This window comes from Chelonia mydas, chromosome 9 (genome assembly GCF_015237465.2).
Source record: "Chelonia mydas isolate rCheMyd1 chromosome 9, rCheMyd1.pri.v2, whole genome shotgun sequence".
NCBI classification, from domain to species: Eukaryota; Metazoa; Chordata; order Testudines; family Cheloniidae; genus Chelonia; species Chelonia mydas.
In genome coordinates this window covers 54,181,698-54,200,205 of record NC_057855.1, presented here as the reverse complement: position 1 = coordinate 54,200,205, position 18,508 = coordinate 54,181,698, and the positions used below count along the sequence as shown (strand labels likewise).

The 18,508-nt window shown below is 48.9% G+C and overlaps 2 protein-coding genes across 5 annotated transcripts in view; one reads left to right on the top strand and one right to left on the bottom strand.

Annotated features, from left to right (window-relative positions):
• Positions 1-849: 849 nt before the first annotated feature.
• Positions 850-18,508, top strand: part of BOK (BCL2 family apoptosis regulator BOK) — a 40,276-nt gene continuing 22,617 nt past the window's right edge. Inside the window, exons 1-4 of one of the 4 annotated variants that reach the window (XM_043522460.1) lie at positions 851-1,127; positions 1,272-1,324; positions 2,286-2,670; positions 13,562-13,690. In XM_043522460.1, coding sequence (XP_043378395.1) covers positions 2,448-2,670; positions 13,562-13,690 — 352 coding nt within the window. In that variant the 5' untranslated portion in view covers positions 851-1,127; positions 1,272-1,324; positions 2,286-2,447. Of the gene's footprint in view, positions 1,128-1,271; positions 1,325-2,285; positions 2,671-13,561; positions 13,691-18,508 lie in introns of all 4 variants that reach the window. The other 3 variants (XM_027829596.2, XM_043522461.1, XM_027829594.2) reach the window with 3 other exon arrangements.
• THAP4 (THAP domain containing 4) overlaps positions 16,563-18,508 on the bottom strand; it is a 79,433-nt gene continuing 77,487 nt past the window's right edge. Inside the window, exon 6 of the mRNA XM_043522451.1 lies at positions 16,563-17,471. Within this exon, the coding sequence (XP_043378386.1) occupies positions 17,337-17,471 (135 nt within the window). The 3' untranslated portion in view covers positions 16,563-17,336. The remainder of the gene's footprint in view (positions 17,472-18,508) is intronic.

Genomic DNA, 18,508 nt, shown 5'->3' with positions numbered 1-18,508 from the left:
GGACAATTTAAACTGGGACTACTGTTTCAAGCTATCTCCAGATTCAAGAAGGCAACACTGCCTCAGTTATACTGATGCCATGAAGGCTAGAAACATGACTTTAAAAAACACCTTATATTCTGGACCACATTCTGCAACAAATGGTGGGCAGATGGCAGGTTCTGTGACCACAGAATCCTGGAATACGTTACGTCTTGGACTAGATATTATCGAGATATAAATCTCTTTTGGTGAAGAGCTGGTCAAGAAATTCAATGGGTTTCTTCCTCCCTCCCACTAAGCAAAACTGAATTTGCAGTGAGACTGGCTGGGCTCAGGGATTGTTTGAGACGCAGACCTGGTTTGGACACTTTTGAACTTCTTGACCAGCTCTACTAATAACCTTTTGGGAATTACAACTGATCTGGTCTGTTGTTTCACCTCAGTGTTGTTGAGCACCTGTGTTGCTAATAGTTCAACTTTACAACCTGTTCAAAATCTAGCATCACAGCCACCCACTCCAGGTGCTGCATTCCATGATTTGGCACTTTGGGTTCTATGGGCAAATAACTATCGCAGATTCTGCAAAAGCGGTCCAAGGAATACACTTTAATCAGGGAATAATACTTCTCCTTGGGAGTGTTCTCAGTGGTACATCAGAGCATGCTCTCCCTGGAGCTCAGCCACCTGTTTAAGCAATGTTCTGTTTGGGCTGGAACATCCTGAAAAAAGTCCCTCTTAACCTAGCAGTACAACTGCCTAGAGCCTCCTTAACTGAGGAAAAAATGGGAGGGGAGATTATTGCTAGCCGGCTTGCATAACCCCGCCCCTGGTTATTTCATCTTCCTTACAAGGCTAAAGCAAGAGGCTTTCCTTTCTCTGTCTGCCCCCAGCTCTCAAAAGCAGCAGAACAAGTGGTAGGATCCTACTAGAGTGCACACGGGATGTGGAGGCTGGCAGAGATGGGGAGAGAATAAAGAACCGAGCAAGCAGCTGCACTCTAGCTCCAGCAGAGGATGGGAGCGGAGAATCATTATAATCTTTATAAATCCTAAAACAGATTGTTCGAACCAGTTCTTCCAACGAAATATGAGAACCAGCTGAAACCGACAAAAGATCACTGAAAGGAAGGAAATGCAACATGAGAGGTAAATATGTCCTTTGCTGGGAAGTTTTTAAGAATTTGGCATTGTTTTCTTTATGGTAAAAACTTTCAAATATGGGTTCCTAAAATGAGGGTCTCAAACCCATCTATAGGCACCTGACTAAAACTTTGGTCTGATTTTTTTTAGGGGTGTTGCTCACCTGCAGCTCCATTGAAGTCAGACCCAAAGCTTTCATTCAGGTTCTTCTAAATGAATTTTAAGTCTCTTACTGTAGGTAAAAAGAAAAGGAGGACTTGTGGCACCTTAGAGACTAACACATTTATTTGAGCATAAGCTTTCTTGAGCTACAGCTCACTTCATCCGATGAAGCTGTAGCTCACGAAAGCTTATGCTCAAATAAATTTGTTAGTCTCTAAGGTGCCACAAGTCCTCCTTTTCTTTTTGCGGATACAGACTAACACGGCTGCTACTCTGAAACCTGTCATTACTGTAGGTACTGGCACTTCTGCTTTTCCACTTTGCTGAGACAATTGCAGTTGAAAGGCCTGGGAGAAAAAGCCGGTAGAGTGTATCGTTTAAAGAAGTCACAGGAACAAAAACTAATTTAGGATTGCACTAAACACGAAGCTTTTGTCTCCGAGGATAAGGGAGATCCTTATGGTGGGAGATATGAAAATTGAAACACTATTATAGCACAGTATTTATGGTGTATAGGTGACCTCCTTCCTTCAACATCCACATTCTGATGTGCTGGAATTCTTGTGTCTCTGCGTCTGCTTGAGGTACTGTAGCTGGAATGTAGGACTCTGGTTTGATTTCCTGGATTATTTAATTGAAGCAAGCTGGTCTTGTCTACATATTCTGAAAATTGTTTCCAGATTCTAACTATTTAGTCTCTTTGAAATTTAATTTCAGAACTGCTGAATCTTAAAGGGGAAAAAGAGAAAATATCTTATTAGTGCAAATCTTGCCGTCCATACCCATGCAAAACTCCCACACTGCTCTCGGTGGGCACCTAAGGACTGCAAGATTTGGCCTATTCGCTGTAAGATTCAATGGACCTGATCTTCAGCTGGTGTAGATCAGTGTAGCAGCAATGACTTCCATGGCACTATGATTTAGATTGCTGGGGGATTTGGCCCTATGTTCCTTTTTCCTTCCGGGTGAGCTGATGGATTTCCATATGCTCTTATCCACCAGGTAAAGCTAATGAAGGTTAATTCAAGAACCTTGCTGGGAACAGTGACGAATCACGAGCCCAGTGTATTATTTCCCTTAAACGATAGCTACAGATTCCTGTCAAAGGCTTCAGGGCAGACTTCAGATAGGCACACCTTGAGTCGGTGAATTCAGCTGTCAGGGATGGAGGTGCTACGCCGTTCCTCAGTCTTTGCTGCGGAGGTGATGGAGGTTTTTGATCGGTCTCCCACTGACAAGGAGCTGGTATCCCAGGCCAAGGTGCTCTGCAGAGACTACATACATTCCCGGCTGCTTCGGGCTGGCATTGGCTGGAGCAAACCAGAGCACAGTGCACCCACACCTGGCGGCAGACTGGCTGAGGTGTCCAGCGTGCTTCTGCGACTAGGTAAGCATCCGTGCTGTGGCTGCGATCAGGGGACCTGTGGGGATCCCTTCAGGGCACTTCTGACTAGACCAGGAACGGGTGAAAGGCAGGGACTGCTGGGTGCCAAGAGGGCGTCCCACACAGCCAAGACCTTATTTGCTGAAAGAATGAGGTGTTATTCTCTGCATTCAGAAGGGTGAGTTGACCTCCATGACAGCCCAATGCCAGTCTACAGTTACAATCTTATCTGTATAATTCTGCTAGTGGTAAACCTGGGCTGCTTCAATTGCTCACCTAGGTAGGGGGTGACCGAGTTGTAGGGATGCTTCATTGGGGGTCTTCCACTTGGACTGTGTGCATTGGAGAACCTTTTAATGGCTGCATTTCAGTAACAAAGTGTGACAGTTAATCCACTGCCATCTGCCTTAGACTGTCTCTCTGATTCACTCAGTTGGACAGGAGTCTTCTCTATTGCTTCTGGCATTGGGGCCATCCATGCTTGGAGGGGTGCGGCCAAATCACAAGTCCAGGGAGCTTTGCACAACCTGGCTTTGCCTGTGCAGTTGTGCAGGAAGAAAAAAGATGCAAGGAGCAAATATGTGGTGGTGATGGCTAGATGGCATCCAGCCAGCAAAGCACTAAAGGCTGTATCAGCCTAACACCATTACTATGTATAATTACCAAGATCTGAATGTTGGGTTGTAGGAACAGGTGGTGGTGGTGGGGTGACCATAGGGGCTAACATGTGCAGTGCTGGCATCAAGTGCATATGCTAGGTGGCACCGCTAAGGCCTTGTCTACACTAGGCAGGTAAGTCGACCTAAGTTACACTACTCCAGCTATGTGAATAACGTAACTGGAGTTGACATAGCTTAGGTCGACCTTACCTTAGGTCTGCACCTAGGGTTGCCAACTTTCTAATTGCACAAAACTGAACATCCTTGCCCCGCTCCACCCCTTCCCCAACGGCCCTCCCCTGCCCCACCCCTTCTCTGAGGCTCTGCCCCCCACTGACTCCAGCCCCCCTCCCTCCGTCACTCGCTCTCCCCCACCCTCACTCACTTTCACTGGGCTGGGGCAGGGGTTTGGGGTATGGGAGGTGGTGAGGGCTCCAGTTGGGGGTGCGGACTCTGGGGTGGGGCTGGGGATGAGGGATTTGGGGTGCAAGAGGGGGCTCCAGGCTGGAATCAAGGGGTTTGGAATGCAAGAGTGGGCTCAGGGCTGGGGCGGGGAATTGAGATGTGGGAGGGGCTGCAGGCTTCGGGTGGGGTTGTGGGCTCTGGGGTGGGGCCAGGGGTGAGCAGTTTGGTGTGCAGGAGTGGGCTCCGGCCTGGGGCTGAGGGGTTTGGAGTGTGGGAGGGGGCTCAGGGCTGAGACAGGGGTTTGGAGTGTCGGAGCGGGTGTGGGAGGGAGCTCAGGGCTGGGGTAGGATGTTGGGGTGCAGAAGGGAGTATGGGGTGCTGGCTCTGGGAGGGAGTTTGGGTGTGGGTTCTGACCTGGGGCAGAGGGTTTGGGGTCAGGGCTCTGACCGGGCGGCACTTACCTGAGGCAGCTCCCAGTTGGGACTCCCTGCCTGCCCTGGCTCTGTGCTGCTCCTGGAAGCGGCTGCCATGTTCTGCCCCTTGGCTGGAGGTGTGGCCAGGTGTGGCCACCCCCGCAGCTTCCATTGGTCATGGTTCCCAGCCAGTGGGAGCTGTGGAGCTGGCACGGGGGGTGGGGACAGCGCATGGAACTTCCCTGTTCACCCCTGTGCCTAGAGTCCACAGGGACATGCCGGCTGCTTCTGGGGAGCTGTGCAGAGCCAGGGCAGGCAGGGAGCCTGCCTTAGCCCCGCTGCGCCGCCATCCAGACTTTTAATGGCCCAGTCAGTGGTACTGGTCAAAAACCGGATGCCTGGCAACCAGTGTTCCCTCTACTTTTCCCACATATGTGCGGAATGAATTTTGTTATGTACACCAATATGGAGGTGACACATCACCTCCATATTGGTGCACATAACATAATTAATGTGATGGCAGTGGGGCCGAGGGGTTCAGAGTGTGGGAGGAGGATCAGGGCTGGGGCAGAGAGTTGGGGTGCAGGGGTGTGAGGGCTTCAGCTGGGGATGAGGGCTCTGGGGTGGGGCCAAGGATGAGGGGTTCAGGGCTGGGGCAGAGGGTTGGGGTGCAGGGGTGTGAGGGCTCCGGTTGTGGGTGGAGGCTCTCAGGTGGGGCCAGGGATGAGGTATTTGGGTTGCAGGCTGCCCCATGGCTTCGGCGGGGAGTGAGGACTCCCCCCAGCTCTCTCTCCCCGCGGAGGTTGGGGGCAGGGCTAGGTTGGGGCCAGGGGAGGGGCATCCCTCCCCCAGCTGCAGCAGGTCCTGGCAGGGTGGGTTCCCTGAGTGCCTGCGCAGCACTTAATAGGCTGCTGTGCGGCCATGTGACCGCACAGCTTACAGGGAATGTAGCTGGCAACCCTATCTACACCGCGCTGCGTCGACGGGAGACACTATCCTGTCAACTTCCCTTTAGGGTTGCCAGGTGTCCAGTTTTCAAGTGGAATGACCAGTCGAAAAGGGACCATGGCGGTTCTGGTCAGCACCACTGACTGGGCTGTTAAAAGTCTGGTCGGCAGCCAGGGGCTTTGCACACTGTCCCCACCCCAAGTGCCAGCTCCACAGCTCCCATTGGCCGGGAACTGCGGCCAATGGGAGCTACGGGGGTGGTGCCTGTGGACAGGGCAGCATGCAGAGCCACCTGGCTGCGCCTCTGCCTAGGAGCCAGAGAGGGGACATGCTGCTGCTTCCGGGAGCTGTCTGAGCCTGTACCCCGACCCCCTTCCATGCCCCAACTCCCTGTGCCAGCCCTGATCCCCTCTCACTCTCCTAACCCCTCAATCCCAGCCCAGAGCACCCTCCTGAACCCCAAACGCCTCATACCCAGCCCCACCTGATAGCCCATACCCCAGCTGGAGACGGAGCCCCCTCCCACACCCCAGCCCCCTGCCCCAGCCCAGAGCCCCCTCCTGCACCCCAAACCCTTCATTCCCAGTCCCAACCCAGAGTCTGCATCACCGGCCGCAGCCCTCACACCCCCTTCCACACCCCAACCCCCTGTCCCAGCCCTGATCCCCCTCCTGCCCTCCGAACCCCTCGATCCCAGCCCAGAACACCGTCCTGCACCCCAAACCTCTTATCCCCAGCTCCACCCCAGAGCCTGCACCCCCAGCTGGAGCCCTCACACCCTCCTGCATCCCAACGCCCTGCTCCAGCCCCGTGAAAATGAGGGTGGGGAGAGCGAGCAACAAAGGGAGAGGGAATGAAGTGAGTGGGGGCGGGGCCTCAGAGGAGGGGCGGGCCAGTGGGGACCTCAGAGGAGGGGCAGGACAGAGGTGGGGCAAAGGTGTTCAGTTTTGTGCGAGTAGAAATTTGGCAACCCTACTTCCTTTACTCTTTTCATTCCGGTGGAATAACGGAGTCGACGGAGAGCGCTCTGCCATCGAGTTAGTGGGTCTTCACCAGACCCACTAAATCGACCCCCGCTGCATCGATCACAGCAGCGTGGGTCTCTGGTAAATGTAGACATGGCCTAATTGCCAGAATGTTCTCCTGCAGAGAGGAGTGATAAGAAGGGGAGCATGATTCATTGGGCCAACCAGTGGCATCCTGCGCTATATCAGCTTGTACTAGATGTACAGGCATGCTGGGGGTACCGACAGCTGGCGATCCTGCGTGACTTTTTGCCCATCCTATTAATATTTAGCCTTTGTTGTCTTAAAGTCAGCCAGTTCTCTCCTAGTCTCCTCCTGTCACCATGGTTTGGAGAGTACTTTAGTGTCTAGTAGCCCTCCCTGTCCAAATGATCTTCAGCTCACTTTTGGCCAGAACACTACCATTAAACTAGGGATTCAAAATGCTGCCTGAAGCAAACTTCCTATAAAATAAATCCTGTGGACCTGACCCTCTGCTGGTCTACTTCCATTGACTTCACTATCTGTCTGCTTGCCGTGTGCTTTGCTGATTTACATGTGCTGAGGATCTAGTCCAGTATCTCTCCCAGCTTCTCTCCCTCTTGTCCCTTGTGACTTCTCCTTCCCCTTTCTGTATCCTGGTGACTCTTTTCTTTGGTCTTCGTTTTACAGGCTGCGGTTTTCCCCTCAGATGAATTTTTCATCCTTTTCTATTGTTTCATTTATTTTTTTCCTCTAAGTTCCTCTCTCCCTCAGACATATTCTTCTCTCCTGTTTTGGTTTTTCCTCTCTTTTACCATCTGTGTCTTTTCTTTCCTTTTCCTTCCATTCCCTTTCACCTTTTTGGTCTTCTCTCTTTCTCCCCCATCTGCTCAGGTGGGGTCAAATGTGGGTGGCAGAAGTGTTTTGGAGGGCGAGCAGATGGCAGAGTGAATTTGAAGGCGTCTCCTTGACGACTGTCCTGACTCTGTTACTGTGCTTATATTCAGATGGAAGGATTTGGCTGATAGTCCTAAGAGCTTGGCTTCTCTAAGCAAACCTGCTTGGAGTGGAACCACATATAGGGGATACAAGGGGAAAATCATCCTTCATATTAAGCTATATGGTCATTTCCTGATCACTTGTTCAGAAACATTGCTGCCCACATGGCCTTTCGCTCTTCCTTCTCTTTTCCTGTCATAAATAGTCAACTGCAGCAAAAGGTGTTAAACCACTGCTGTTTCCCAGGCATGTGCCCGGAACCTGAGCCCCAAACTGCTGCATCAACTGGTACAGCCAGCTAAACCAATTCTTGCCCAGTGACAGTTGCTGTGAGCACTCTGTGTATGTGAAGGAACAAAGCATTCCTAGTTCTTTTGCTTATGCATATGGATGGTAAGGTAAGCTGGCAAGTGAGCATGGTGAGCCAGCGAGTGGGCATGGACATACAGTGGATAAAGGGAATTCTGTACTGATGCTCTTACAGAGCTCACAACTGAGGAACAGTGGCACAGAGCAGTGAGACACTGTGGCTGCTAATAGGACTAACTGGTTACAAACAGTAAAAATAAGTGTGCAGCTTTATTATAAAAAAACTCCTACAAACCAACCATCCATCTATGTCTGGAACAACCACAATCATTGTATCGGCCTTGCCACCACCAGCTGCATGTCTGCCTGGCTCCTGGTGCGAGCAGACTCGTAGGCATTAGTTGATGAAGGGAAGACCAGCAGTGCTCACGCTGGAGTACTGTCAGTGAATCCTCAGCCGCCCTTGGGGGCAAGGTCCCCAGTTGCTGTAAACTACCATGGTGCCATTGATGTCAATGGCATTGCGTCAGTTGCACACTGTCCCCACCCCAAGTGCCAGCTCCACAGCTTCCATTGGCCGGGAACCGCGGCCAATGGGAGCTACGGGGGTGGCACCTGTGGACAGGGCAGCATGCAGAGCCACCTGGCCGCGCCTCAGTTGACACCAGCTGAGAAACTGGCCTTCCTGAGCTTAACTGGAATCAGCGCAGTACTCTGAGCTCCCCATGCACTGTAAATCCCCTGTGTTCTGCTAGCCAACCATTAGTTGGTGTGTCTGTTCTTCCTTGGCAAAGGGAAGATTTTGGGGACCAGCACAGGCCATAAAATGAAGAATTTATCCCTTAGAGTTCTCTCTGTCCTACTGGTTCCCCCTCTGCCATCTGTTGTGGCTTCCATCAGCATTCAGTGCTGTGTAGATGTGCCCATCTGCTTTCTCACAGTTTTCTTCTCAAGCCTGCTGGATGATCATAGAATCATAGAATATCCGGGTTGGAAGGGACCTCAGGAGGTCATCTAGTCCAACCCCCTGCTCAAAGCAGGACCGATCCCCAATTAAATCATCCCAGCCAGGGCTTTGTCAAACCTGACCTTAAAAACTTCTAAGGAAGGAGATTCCACCACCTCCCTAGGTAACGCATTCCAGTGTTTCACCACACTCCTAGTGAAACAGTTTTTCCTAATATCCAACCTAAATCTCCCCCACTGCAACTTGAGACCATTACTCCTTGTTCTGTCATCTGCTACCACTGAGAACAGTCTAGAGCCATTCTCTTTGGAACCCCCTTTCAGATAATTGAAAGCAACTATCAAATCCCCCCTCATTCTTCTCTTCCATAGACTAAACATCCCCAGTTCCCTCAGCCTCTCCTCATAAGTCATGTGTTCCAGTCCCCTAATCATTTTTGTTGCCCTCCGCTGGACTCTTTCCAATTTTTCCACATCCTTCTTGTAGTGTGGGGCCCAAAACTGGACACAGTACTCCAGATGAGGCCTCACCAGTGTCGAATAGAGGAGAACGATCATGTCCCTCGATCTGCTGATGTTTACTTCAGACCCAGGGGCAATTGACCAGAACAGCTGCTCAAGTGGACAGTCTATTCCAGAATACAGAATTCTGGAATGAGTGTGCTTCCCAATTGTTCCAGAATAAAGTAATTTTTATTCCAGAATAAGAGTGTCCACACCAGAAGCTATTCTGGATAAGCTATTCTGGTCAGTTTCCCCACATAGACGAGCCCTTACTTGTTGGGAATTGCCTCCAGCCTGGAATGAGAGGGGGATGTAGATCTTCAGCAAGAGAAGAGGAACTTTAGGTCCTCAATTCCCAGCACCAGTTTTGTAACTCAGAGCCCAATCAGATTCCTAGATCCACAGACAGAGAGTCCTTCCATGTGCGGATCTGACCTTACCTTGTGGCAGATTGGGGTCAGCCTCTCCACAGCACACAGTCCTTCTCTGGGCCCTACAGAGGGTGCTTTGTGGGTCCTGGGATCTGTATTGTGGGTGAGGGCAGGCGGCAGCAGATATGTCCACCCCCGTGCCCCTCCCCCCACTGTGAGCATTATTAAGTACAGGGTGGGCAGATAACATATCCATAGTCTCGCCTCTGCTCCACAATGGGGTTGTGTGTCCTTGAGGCAGCTGTTGGCTGCACTGCCAGGGAAAGGGTTGCTGAAGTTGGCTTGACACTTCCCATGGGCTCCATGCACCTGGGAAATGTTTGGACACTCCTGCATCCTGCTGGCATGTGACATTAGTGGTGTACGCTCACTCTCTAAGGCCAATTCTACACTACAGAGCCTATGTTGGCATAGCTAAGCCAGAACATGCCTATGCCAACATGGTTACACCACCTCCCCCAACATCAGCTAAGCTGAAAGAAGCACTCTTCTCTCGGCACAGCTGCATCTACATGGGGGGTTTTGTTGGCATAGATATGTCAGCTAGGGTTTTTTTTTCACACCCCAACTGACGTAGCTATGCTGACAAATTTAGCTGTGTAAACCTGGCCTAATGCTAACATGGACTTTGCAGTTCGGGTGAAATACGCTCTTGTATTCAGGAAACTTTTTTATCTTAAAAGGATAAAGGCTAGATTCTAATCTCTGTTAGGCCCATGTGTGTTGGGAGTAAGCCCAGTGAAGCGAATAATTATTCCTGATTTGATGTTCATGCGGCTGAGACAAATCTAAGTCAGGTTTCCTCAGGGTATCCTATGACATGAAAGTACTCTCATCCTGGAGGCGGGTAGGGGAGAGGGCGTTCAAGACAATCCCCACTAAATAGAAATCTCAGGCACCAAGATATGCAGCTTTCAGTGTCTCACGCTATGACTGGAGACAATGTGTTTTCACTGAGTTCTTGTTACACTTAACTAGCTAAGGAGCAGTTGCCACCTTTGCCTAGGAGTAGAGGAGACGTGACAAGCAGGGTGAAATGTTAGACCTTGGCAGTGTTTCTTTGAAAATAGCCATTTTAAGGAAACCTTACTTCATGGGGAACAACTTCTCCTGCTTTCTAACGTTGACAAATCTGTGCTGAAGGGGGATAGGATAGCCCAGCAGTTGGTAATGGGGGATACGAAATCTTTCAACTCTTGGTTGCCAATTCAAATCCATCCCCACTCAGAAGTTAGAGCAGAGGAAAGTGAGATGGGACTTCTGTGTCCTTTACCCAGCTTTGCCAATGGCTTCCTCTGTGACTCTGTCAGTCACTTATCCTCCCTGCCTCGGTTTACCCAGCTGTGAAAAGGCTATAATACCTACCCTGTAGGACTGTAGTAAGGCTTTTCTAGGCCATGCCATAAAGCACTTTGAGAATCTCAGAGAACAGGCGCAAAGCAGGAGAGGTTGGAAGCCACAATCCATCTGGTAGCAGTTCAATGACTTAGGGGAACTTCGTGGCGTTCTTGGTCTAGTTCCATTATACTGGGCACTGGTCCTAGGCAATCTAGTACAGGGGCAGGATCTATATTTATTTAATAAGAATGGCAGCGGAGACTAAATATAGACGAAGCTTAGGCATGCCAAGGTCATTCAAAGTTGCACCTGTTTAACTAAACTAGCGTAAGTGGTGATTTGGTTAAAACAGTGTGGAAACTTATCATCTGATTTAAACCTGGTTTATATCGGTTTTGCTTACTTCAGTAAGTGATATAAACCACATTTAAATCAGATGATGAGTGTCCACACTGTCTGGCACTAGTTTAAAATAGCTTTCGTTGAACTGGTCCCACACTTAATAGAGCCAAGGCCGCAGAAGGGGCCCGTCCAGGTCTATGTGACAAAGCTGCCATTTCTCCTCTTCATGCTCTTTCACAGCCGTGGGGGGAGGGGGGAGAAATGATGACAAGCTGATTGCTGAGATCACAACATTCATTACACATGATCCCAGCTGAGCATGGAGAGAGAAGGCTGCCGCCAGTGTAATGTGCTCTCAGAAGCAGCATGACCTTGTGGGTAGGAGCTGGCTTGGGAGTAAGAAGACCAGGGTAATGTCCCCAGCTCTGCCCCTGACTTGCTGTGTGACCTTGGGGGAATTGCTTCCCCGCTCTGTACCTTTGTTTTCCTTGTCTATTTATTTAGCTCCTCAGGACTGGGACTCTTGCTATGTGCATGTACAGCACCTAGCACCATGGGCAGTGCCTTTAGGCCCTCCTGTAATAAAACCAATAATGAAGAATAATAGTGCTCTGCCAAGTGCTTATCCTATTCCCCTCCTCCACCATACAGATATTTCAGCTAGCTCAGGGTGAGGCTATCCCTCTGTTCCTCATGTTCGGAGGGTAAGGCTGTGTAACCCTGAGATGGAGGAACAGTTCTCCCATATCGTACGTAACATTCCCTCTTATCAGCGTCAGCCATGCATTGCTGGGTTTCCTTTGTTAATCAGATTGCATGGAACAATTGAACCCTCAGAAGAGTCGAAACACTTTATGGAATACTGTGAAGCTGTGGGGGTTGCCTGCTTAAATATTTAAAAACTGATGTCAGAGGTTGTATAAATGGGGTAAGGTTTAGTAGCTAATAACAACGCTTCCAGAGTCTTTAATTTGGTCAGGGAAAATCCTGCCTTTTCGATCCCATCTATGCTACAGAACCAGATGTGCAGGAGGATCTAGTCACAGACAGTTGAGACGTGGTTCTGCCTTGTGGTGTAAATGGGACCTGAACATGTTTTAAGTGTTTGTCCCATGCCATGTGCACACAACCCACCCCAAAAGTTTTTTGCACAATGCTGGAAGTTGAGTAACTCCCACCTAGACTACCAAGGTATGTCCACGCTGCGAGTGAAGATGTGACTGTAGCATGGGTGGGCACACCTGAGTGAGCCCTAGCACAGGTACCAGTAGCAATGAAGACACGGCAGCATGGGCTAGCAACCAGAGTACATATGGTCCCCAGTGGACTTGTACACTGGTTGTTAAGCCCATGCCGAAGCCTGTGCCACCACATCTGCACTGCTGTTGTTACCCAGGCTAGCTAGATTAAAGGTAGCACAGATATAACCCCCTGTGCTATAGTGAGACCTTCACTTGCAGTGTAGACATGACAGAAACCAGCTTGGAGACCATTTATGTTCTGCGAGGGTCCTACAACATAGTTCATTGACATTTGTGGTGGAGAGAGGACTTCCTTTTCTCTTGGTGGTCTTCATGCCGATACATGCCTCAGGCTCCCATCCTGGAGAACTACCTGGAGGCCTCAGTGTTCTGAAGTTTAAGAGTCAGCCAGGCAGATGGCAAACCATGTAGCCCTCTGAAGAACACCCAGGTCTCCAGATCTTCCTCTGTGCCCATGTTAGTGTAAAATAGCTGAACTGACACTCTTTGCTCTGCCCGTTGAATGTTTCACAGCCCCAGGCGTGTTCTCAGTTTTCATCAGCTTCCAGGGCTAGTAAGGCCCTTTCCTCCAAGGCTTTTCTTGTTGTGTAGAAAAGGGTGTGCCCCAGGAGAGCTAAAATAAAGGGAGGCACTTGCACCTCAAGTATAAAAAATCAAGATATTTTTGCTTCTGTTGATCCTTCTCCTGCCAAGAGACGAAACCACAGTCACTGTGGTCAGATCTGCCAGGGCAAGAGAAAAGGAGGGTGGGGGTCCAGTGGCTTAGTAGAGGATTAGGATAGAGTTCCTGAGTTCAAATCCCACCCCAACACTGGCTCCCTCTGCGGCCTTGAGAACACCACTTGGGCTGCAATTCTGCAAAGGAGCTGGGAAGCAGATGTAAGCCTTTCCCCCATGAATGCCAGCAGCATAGGGCGGGGGGAGCTCTCTGCCACATGCAGCACTGGCACCTCTGGTTGTGCTCCCCTACAGGAGCTTTTGCTGTGCAGGAGGCAGCAGAGGCTTGTGGAGGTCAGGAGGAAGTGGGGCTGGCTGGGGCAATATGCTCACAGGTACTACCAGTGCTAATGGCCAAGCGGCCCCAGAAATGTCTGTGCATGCAACCAGCCGCTCCTTGGTCCCTGGCCTGGCCTCAGCACCAGTGTGGGGATGGATTTCCTCTTTCACCCCTGTGCCCTGACTCAGTGTTCCCATCTGCAAACTGGGGGCTGAAGGGGAGGAATATTCTCTCCGGAGGCATGGTGGCCGGGTTGATGTCGTCTCCCTCAAGGAGATGAGCAGAATGCAGTGTGGCTGCGCTGGCATGTGCTGACTCCAAGTCCTTGTTTCCAGGGGATGAGCTGGAATACATCCGACCAAATGTTTACCGGAATATTGCCCGCCAGCTGAACATCTCACTGCACTCCGAGACCGTGGTGACTGATGCCTTCTTGGCAGTAGCTGCCCAGATCTTCACGGCAGGTACAGATGTCTGTCTGGGCTGGCAGGGGGAGGAGCAGGGATGGGGCTGGCTTTGAGTGCAGGGCTAGACCAGAGGGTGGGGGCTGTGTTGCAAATCTGCCTGGAGCTGGGCTCTTTTGTAGCACACACTGCACTACTCATTTAGAAAAGAACTCCTCTGGACTGTCTCTACCTATCATACCACTGGCTGGGAAATGCCCCATTATCTGGGAGGGCTCTCTCATTCCAGGAATATAGTAGCAGGGATCTATTATCAACCACCTGACCAGGACAGTGATAGTGACTATGAAATGCTAAGGGAGATTAGAGAGGCTATCAAAATAAAGAACTCAATAATAGTGGGCAATTTCACTTATCCCCATATTGACTGGGTACATGTCATCTCAGGACAAAATGCAGAGACAAAATTTCTCGATACTTTAAATGGCTGCTTCTTGGAGCAGCTGGTACAGGAACCCACAAGGGGAGAGGCAACTCTTGATTTAGTCCTGAGTGGAGCGCAGGATCTGGTCCAAGAGGTAACTATAACAGGACCGCTTGGAAATAGTGACCATAATATAATAACATTTAACATTCCTGTGGTGGGAAGAGCACCTCAACAGCCCAACACTGTGGCATTTAATTTCAGAACGGGGAACTACACAAAAATGAGGAGGTTAGTTAAACAGAAATTAAAAGGTACAGTGACTAGAGTGAAATCCCTGCAAGCTGCATGGACACTTTTCAAAGACACCATAATAGAGGCTCAACTTAAATGTATACTCCAAATTAAAAAACACAGTAAAAGAACTGAAAAAGAGCCACCGTGGCTTAACAACCATGTAAAAGAAGCAGTGAGAGATAAAAAGGCATCTTTTAAAAAGTGGAAGTCAGATCCTAGTGAGGTAAATAGAAAGGAGCATAAACACTGCCAAATTAAATGTAAAAATGTAATAAGAAAAGCCAAAAAGGAGTTTGAAGAACAGCTAGCCAAAAACTCAAAAGGTAATAACAAAATGTTTTTAAGTACATCAGAAGCAGGAAGCCTGCTAAACAACCAGTGGGGCCCCTGGACGATCGAGATACAAAAGGAGCACTTAAAGATGATAAAATCATCTCAGAGAAACTAAATGAATTCTTTGCTTCAGTCTTCACGGCTGAGGATGTTAGGGAGATTCCCAAACATGAGCCATCTTTTGTAGGTGACAAATCTGAGGAATTGTCACAGATTGAAGCGTCACTAGAGGAGGTTTTGGAATTAATTGACAAACTTAACAGTAACAAGTCACCGGGACCAGATGGCATTCACCCAAGAGTTCTGAAAGAACTCAAATGTGAAATTGCAGAACTATTAACTATGGTTTGTAATCTGTCCTTTAAATCAGCTACTGTACCCAGTGACTGGAAGATAGCTAATGTAACGCCAATATTTAAGACGGGCTCTAAAGGTGATCCTGGCAATTACAGACCGGTAAGTCTAACATCAGTAGCAGGCAAATTAGTTGAAACAATAGTAAAGAATAAAATTGTCAGACACATAGACATAAATTGTTGCGCAAAAGTCAACATGGCTTCTGTAAAGGGAGATCATGTCTTACTAATCTATTACAGTTCTTTGAGGGGGTCAACAAACATGAGGACAAGGGGGATCCAGTGGACATAGTGTACTTAGATTTCCAGAAAGCCTTTGGCAAGGTCCCTCACCAAAGGCTCTTACGTAAATTAAGTTGTCATGGGATAAGAGGGAAGATCCTTTCATGGATTGAGAACTGGTTAAAAGACAGGGAACAAAGGGTAGGAACAAATGGACAATTTTCTGAATGGAGAGGGGTAACTAGTGGGGTTCCCCAAGGGTCAGTCCTAGGACCAATCTTATTCAACTTATTCATAAATGATCTGGAGAAAGGGGTAAACAATGAGGTGGCAAAGTTTGCAGATATACTAAACTGCTCAAGATAGTTAAGACCAAAGCAGACTGTGAAGAACTTCAAAAAGATCTCACAAAACTAAGTGATTGGGCAACAAAATGGCAAATGAAATTTAATGTGGATAAAAGTAAAGTAATGCATATTGGGAAAAATAACCCCAACTATACATACAATATGATGGGGGCTAATTTAGCGACAACTAATCAGGAGAAAGATTTTGGAGTCATTGTGGATAGTTCTCTAAAGACGTCCACGCAGTGTGCAGCAGCAGTCAAAAAAGCAAACGGGATGTTAGGAATCATTAAAAACAGGATAGAGAATAAGATGGAGACTATCTTATTGCCCTTATATAAATCCATGGTACGCCCACATCTTAAATACTGCGTACAGATGTGGTTCCCTCATCTCAAAAAAGATATACTGGCATTAGAAAAGGTTCAGAAAAGGGCAACTAAAATGATTAGGGGTTTGGAATGGATCCCATATGAGGAGAGATTAAAGAGGAAAGGATTTTTCAGCTTGGAAAAGAGGAGACTAAGGGGGGATACGATAGGGGTATATAAAATCATGAGTGGTGTGGAGAAAATGAATAAGGAAAAGTGATTTAGTTGTTCCCATAATATAAGAACTAGGGGCCACCAAATGAAATTAATGGGCAGCAGGTTTAAAACAAATAAAAGGAAGTTCTTCTTCACTCAGTGCACAGTCAACCTCTGGAACTCCTTGCTTGAGGAGGTTGTGAAGGCTGAAGGCTAGGACTATAACAGGGTCTAAAAGAGAACTGGATAAATTCATGGAGGTTAAGTCCATTAATGGCTATTAGCCAGGATGGATAAGGAATGGTGTCCCTAGCCTCTGTTTGTCAGAGGGTGGAGATGGATGGCAGGAGAGAGATCACTTGATCATTACCTGTTAAGTTCACTCCCTCTGGGGCACCTGACGTGGGCCACTTTCGGTAGACGGGATACTGGGCTGGATGGACCTTTGGTCTGACCCAGTATGGCCATTCTTATGTTCTTATGTTCTTAGGGCCTCTCACTCTCCTTCCGGGAGGAGCCCGTATTGCCTCATCACCCCAGGGAGTCACTCTGATTCCAGGTTCCCCTCCCCACTGCTGGCATCTGGAGAAGCCTCATTACAAGGGAGTCTCCCTCATTCCAGCCCTTGCTCCTCATGCTAGGACCCAGAACTGACCCACTGCAGGTGTCTCCCCTTCTCCTGGCTTCCCTTCTCCCAGCTATAGCCAGCACTTCCTCCTTGCAAGGGAGTCTGCTTCCATCTAGCTTCCTCTGCTTTTTGGAGCAGCCAGAACTGTTCCACCACATGGGAGCCTAAGACACTCCATGGTGCTCCGTCATTTCATTAGACTTGTTCCTGAATGAGTCGGTGTCTGGAGACTTTTGATTAGTCAGATACGAGTTAGTTAATGACCCGGCCCATGTGGTGTTGATGGAAATGTATGCACAATCTGTGCTGTGCTCCTTCAAGGCAGCCTTTGTCGCCACTGATAACACCCCTCCTTCACCCCAGTTCTGCTTTGGTGATACCTGGCTGGTGTGGAGATGGACTTGACAAAGCCTTCTGTCTACTCTCTTTCCAGACAGTCCTGGCATAACCATGAGAGGTCTGCAATGCCCTGCACATTTTGTGAGCAGTCTAGCAATAACTAAGAGGCTGGTGGAAATACTAGCAGTGTATGAAAACAGGGGAGACTGAAACAAAGCAGGGCTGGCATGCAATTAACCATCAGCAGAGCTGTGTGAAACACTTGCATGGGGGGCACCTAGGTGTGAGCTGGAGTGGATGGTTCTGCTCCCCAGGCTCCTTTCTTCATGCTTGAGTAGTGGCTTTGAGCTGGTGCTGCTGTGGGGAACCTTGGAAGGGGAAAAGTAAAGATCCCAGGTTTCTAATATGCCCTCAGATAAGCTTCCTCCACTACTCCAGAAATCTTCACCCCCAAACATGCACAGCTGAGTGGAGATCCCAGTGGGGCAACAGTCACCGTGTGAGAACCTGCACTCTGTATCTGAAGCACACCTTGATGCAGCGCACAGACTGATTTCTCCCACGAAACAATACCAGCAATAAATAAGAAAGGGGAATCTCTTTCCCAGAGATTCCATCAGGGTGAATCCAGAATAACCTGCAGAGCTCTTGTATTGTTCACCAAGAGATTTACTCCTTTGCTCAGGGATTTAAAAAAATGGATGAGGTGGATTGCAGTGCTAGCCTCAGAAACCTAAGACTACACAGTGTACTTGGAATGAAGAGACTTCCTGTGCACAGTGAGGTGGAGCATGGCTGGCTTGGAAACTAGTGGAGCTGGGCAACTATGGGGCTGGGCAACTATGACAAAATGTCTGTGTATTGGTGTGGATTGCAGAATAAATTCACCCAGGCTGTGCTCATGCCTCTTTGTGCTCATTTGGTAGCTGAGGTTTGCTTGCACTGAGGCTCACAGAAAACTAGTGTTGAGCATGCACGTTCAAGTGTTTGCAGGGGAAGTGGTTATTTTATTAGCTTGGCACTGGTTACTACAGTAGGGGAATGGGGGTCTCAGTTTCCCTGCTCCAGAGCTCTGACCCACAGGAAATTAAACAAGCCAGAAGAGAACTTGACTGCGCCTTTGGTAGCTAGGACTTCATGCACACAGCTATATGTGTGACTGTGACAGAGGAGAGAGTCCCAGTCATTGCTGTGGGTCCCAGCGTTGCCAACGCTTGTGACTTATTGTGAATCTAGTGATATTGGGTCCCAGCTCCTGGAGTCCAGTGACTAGGTGAGAACCTTGGATAGCTTTTTAAATGAGTTTCTAGAAGCTTGAAAATGTGCCCCAGCTGTGCCCCAAAGGCTCAAAACCCTGAAGACAAATAAAAAGGCCCCCAAATTGAAGGTTTTTATCATGACTTTT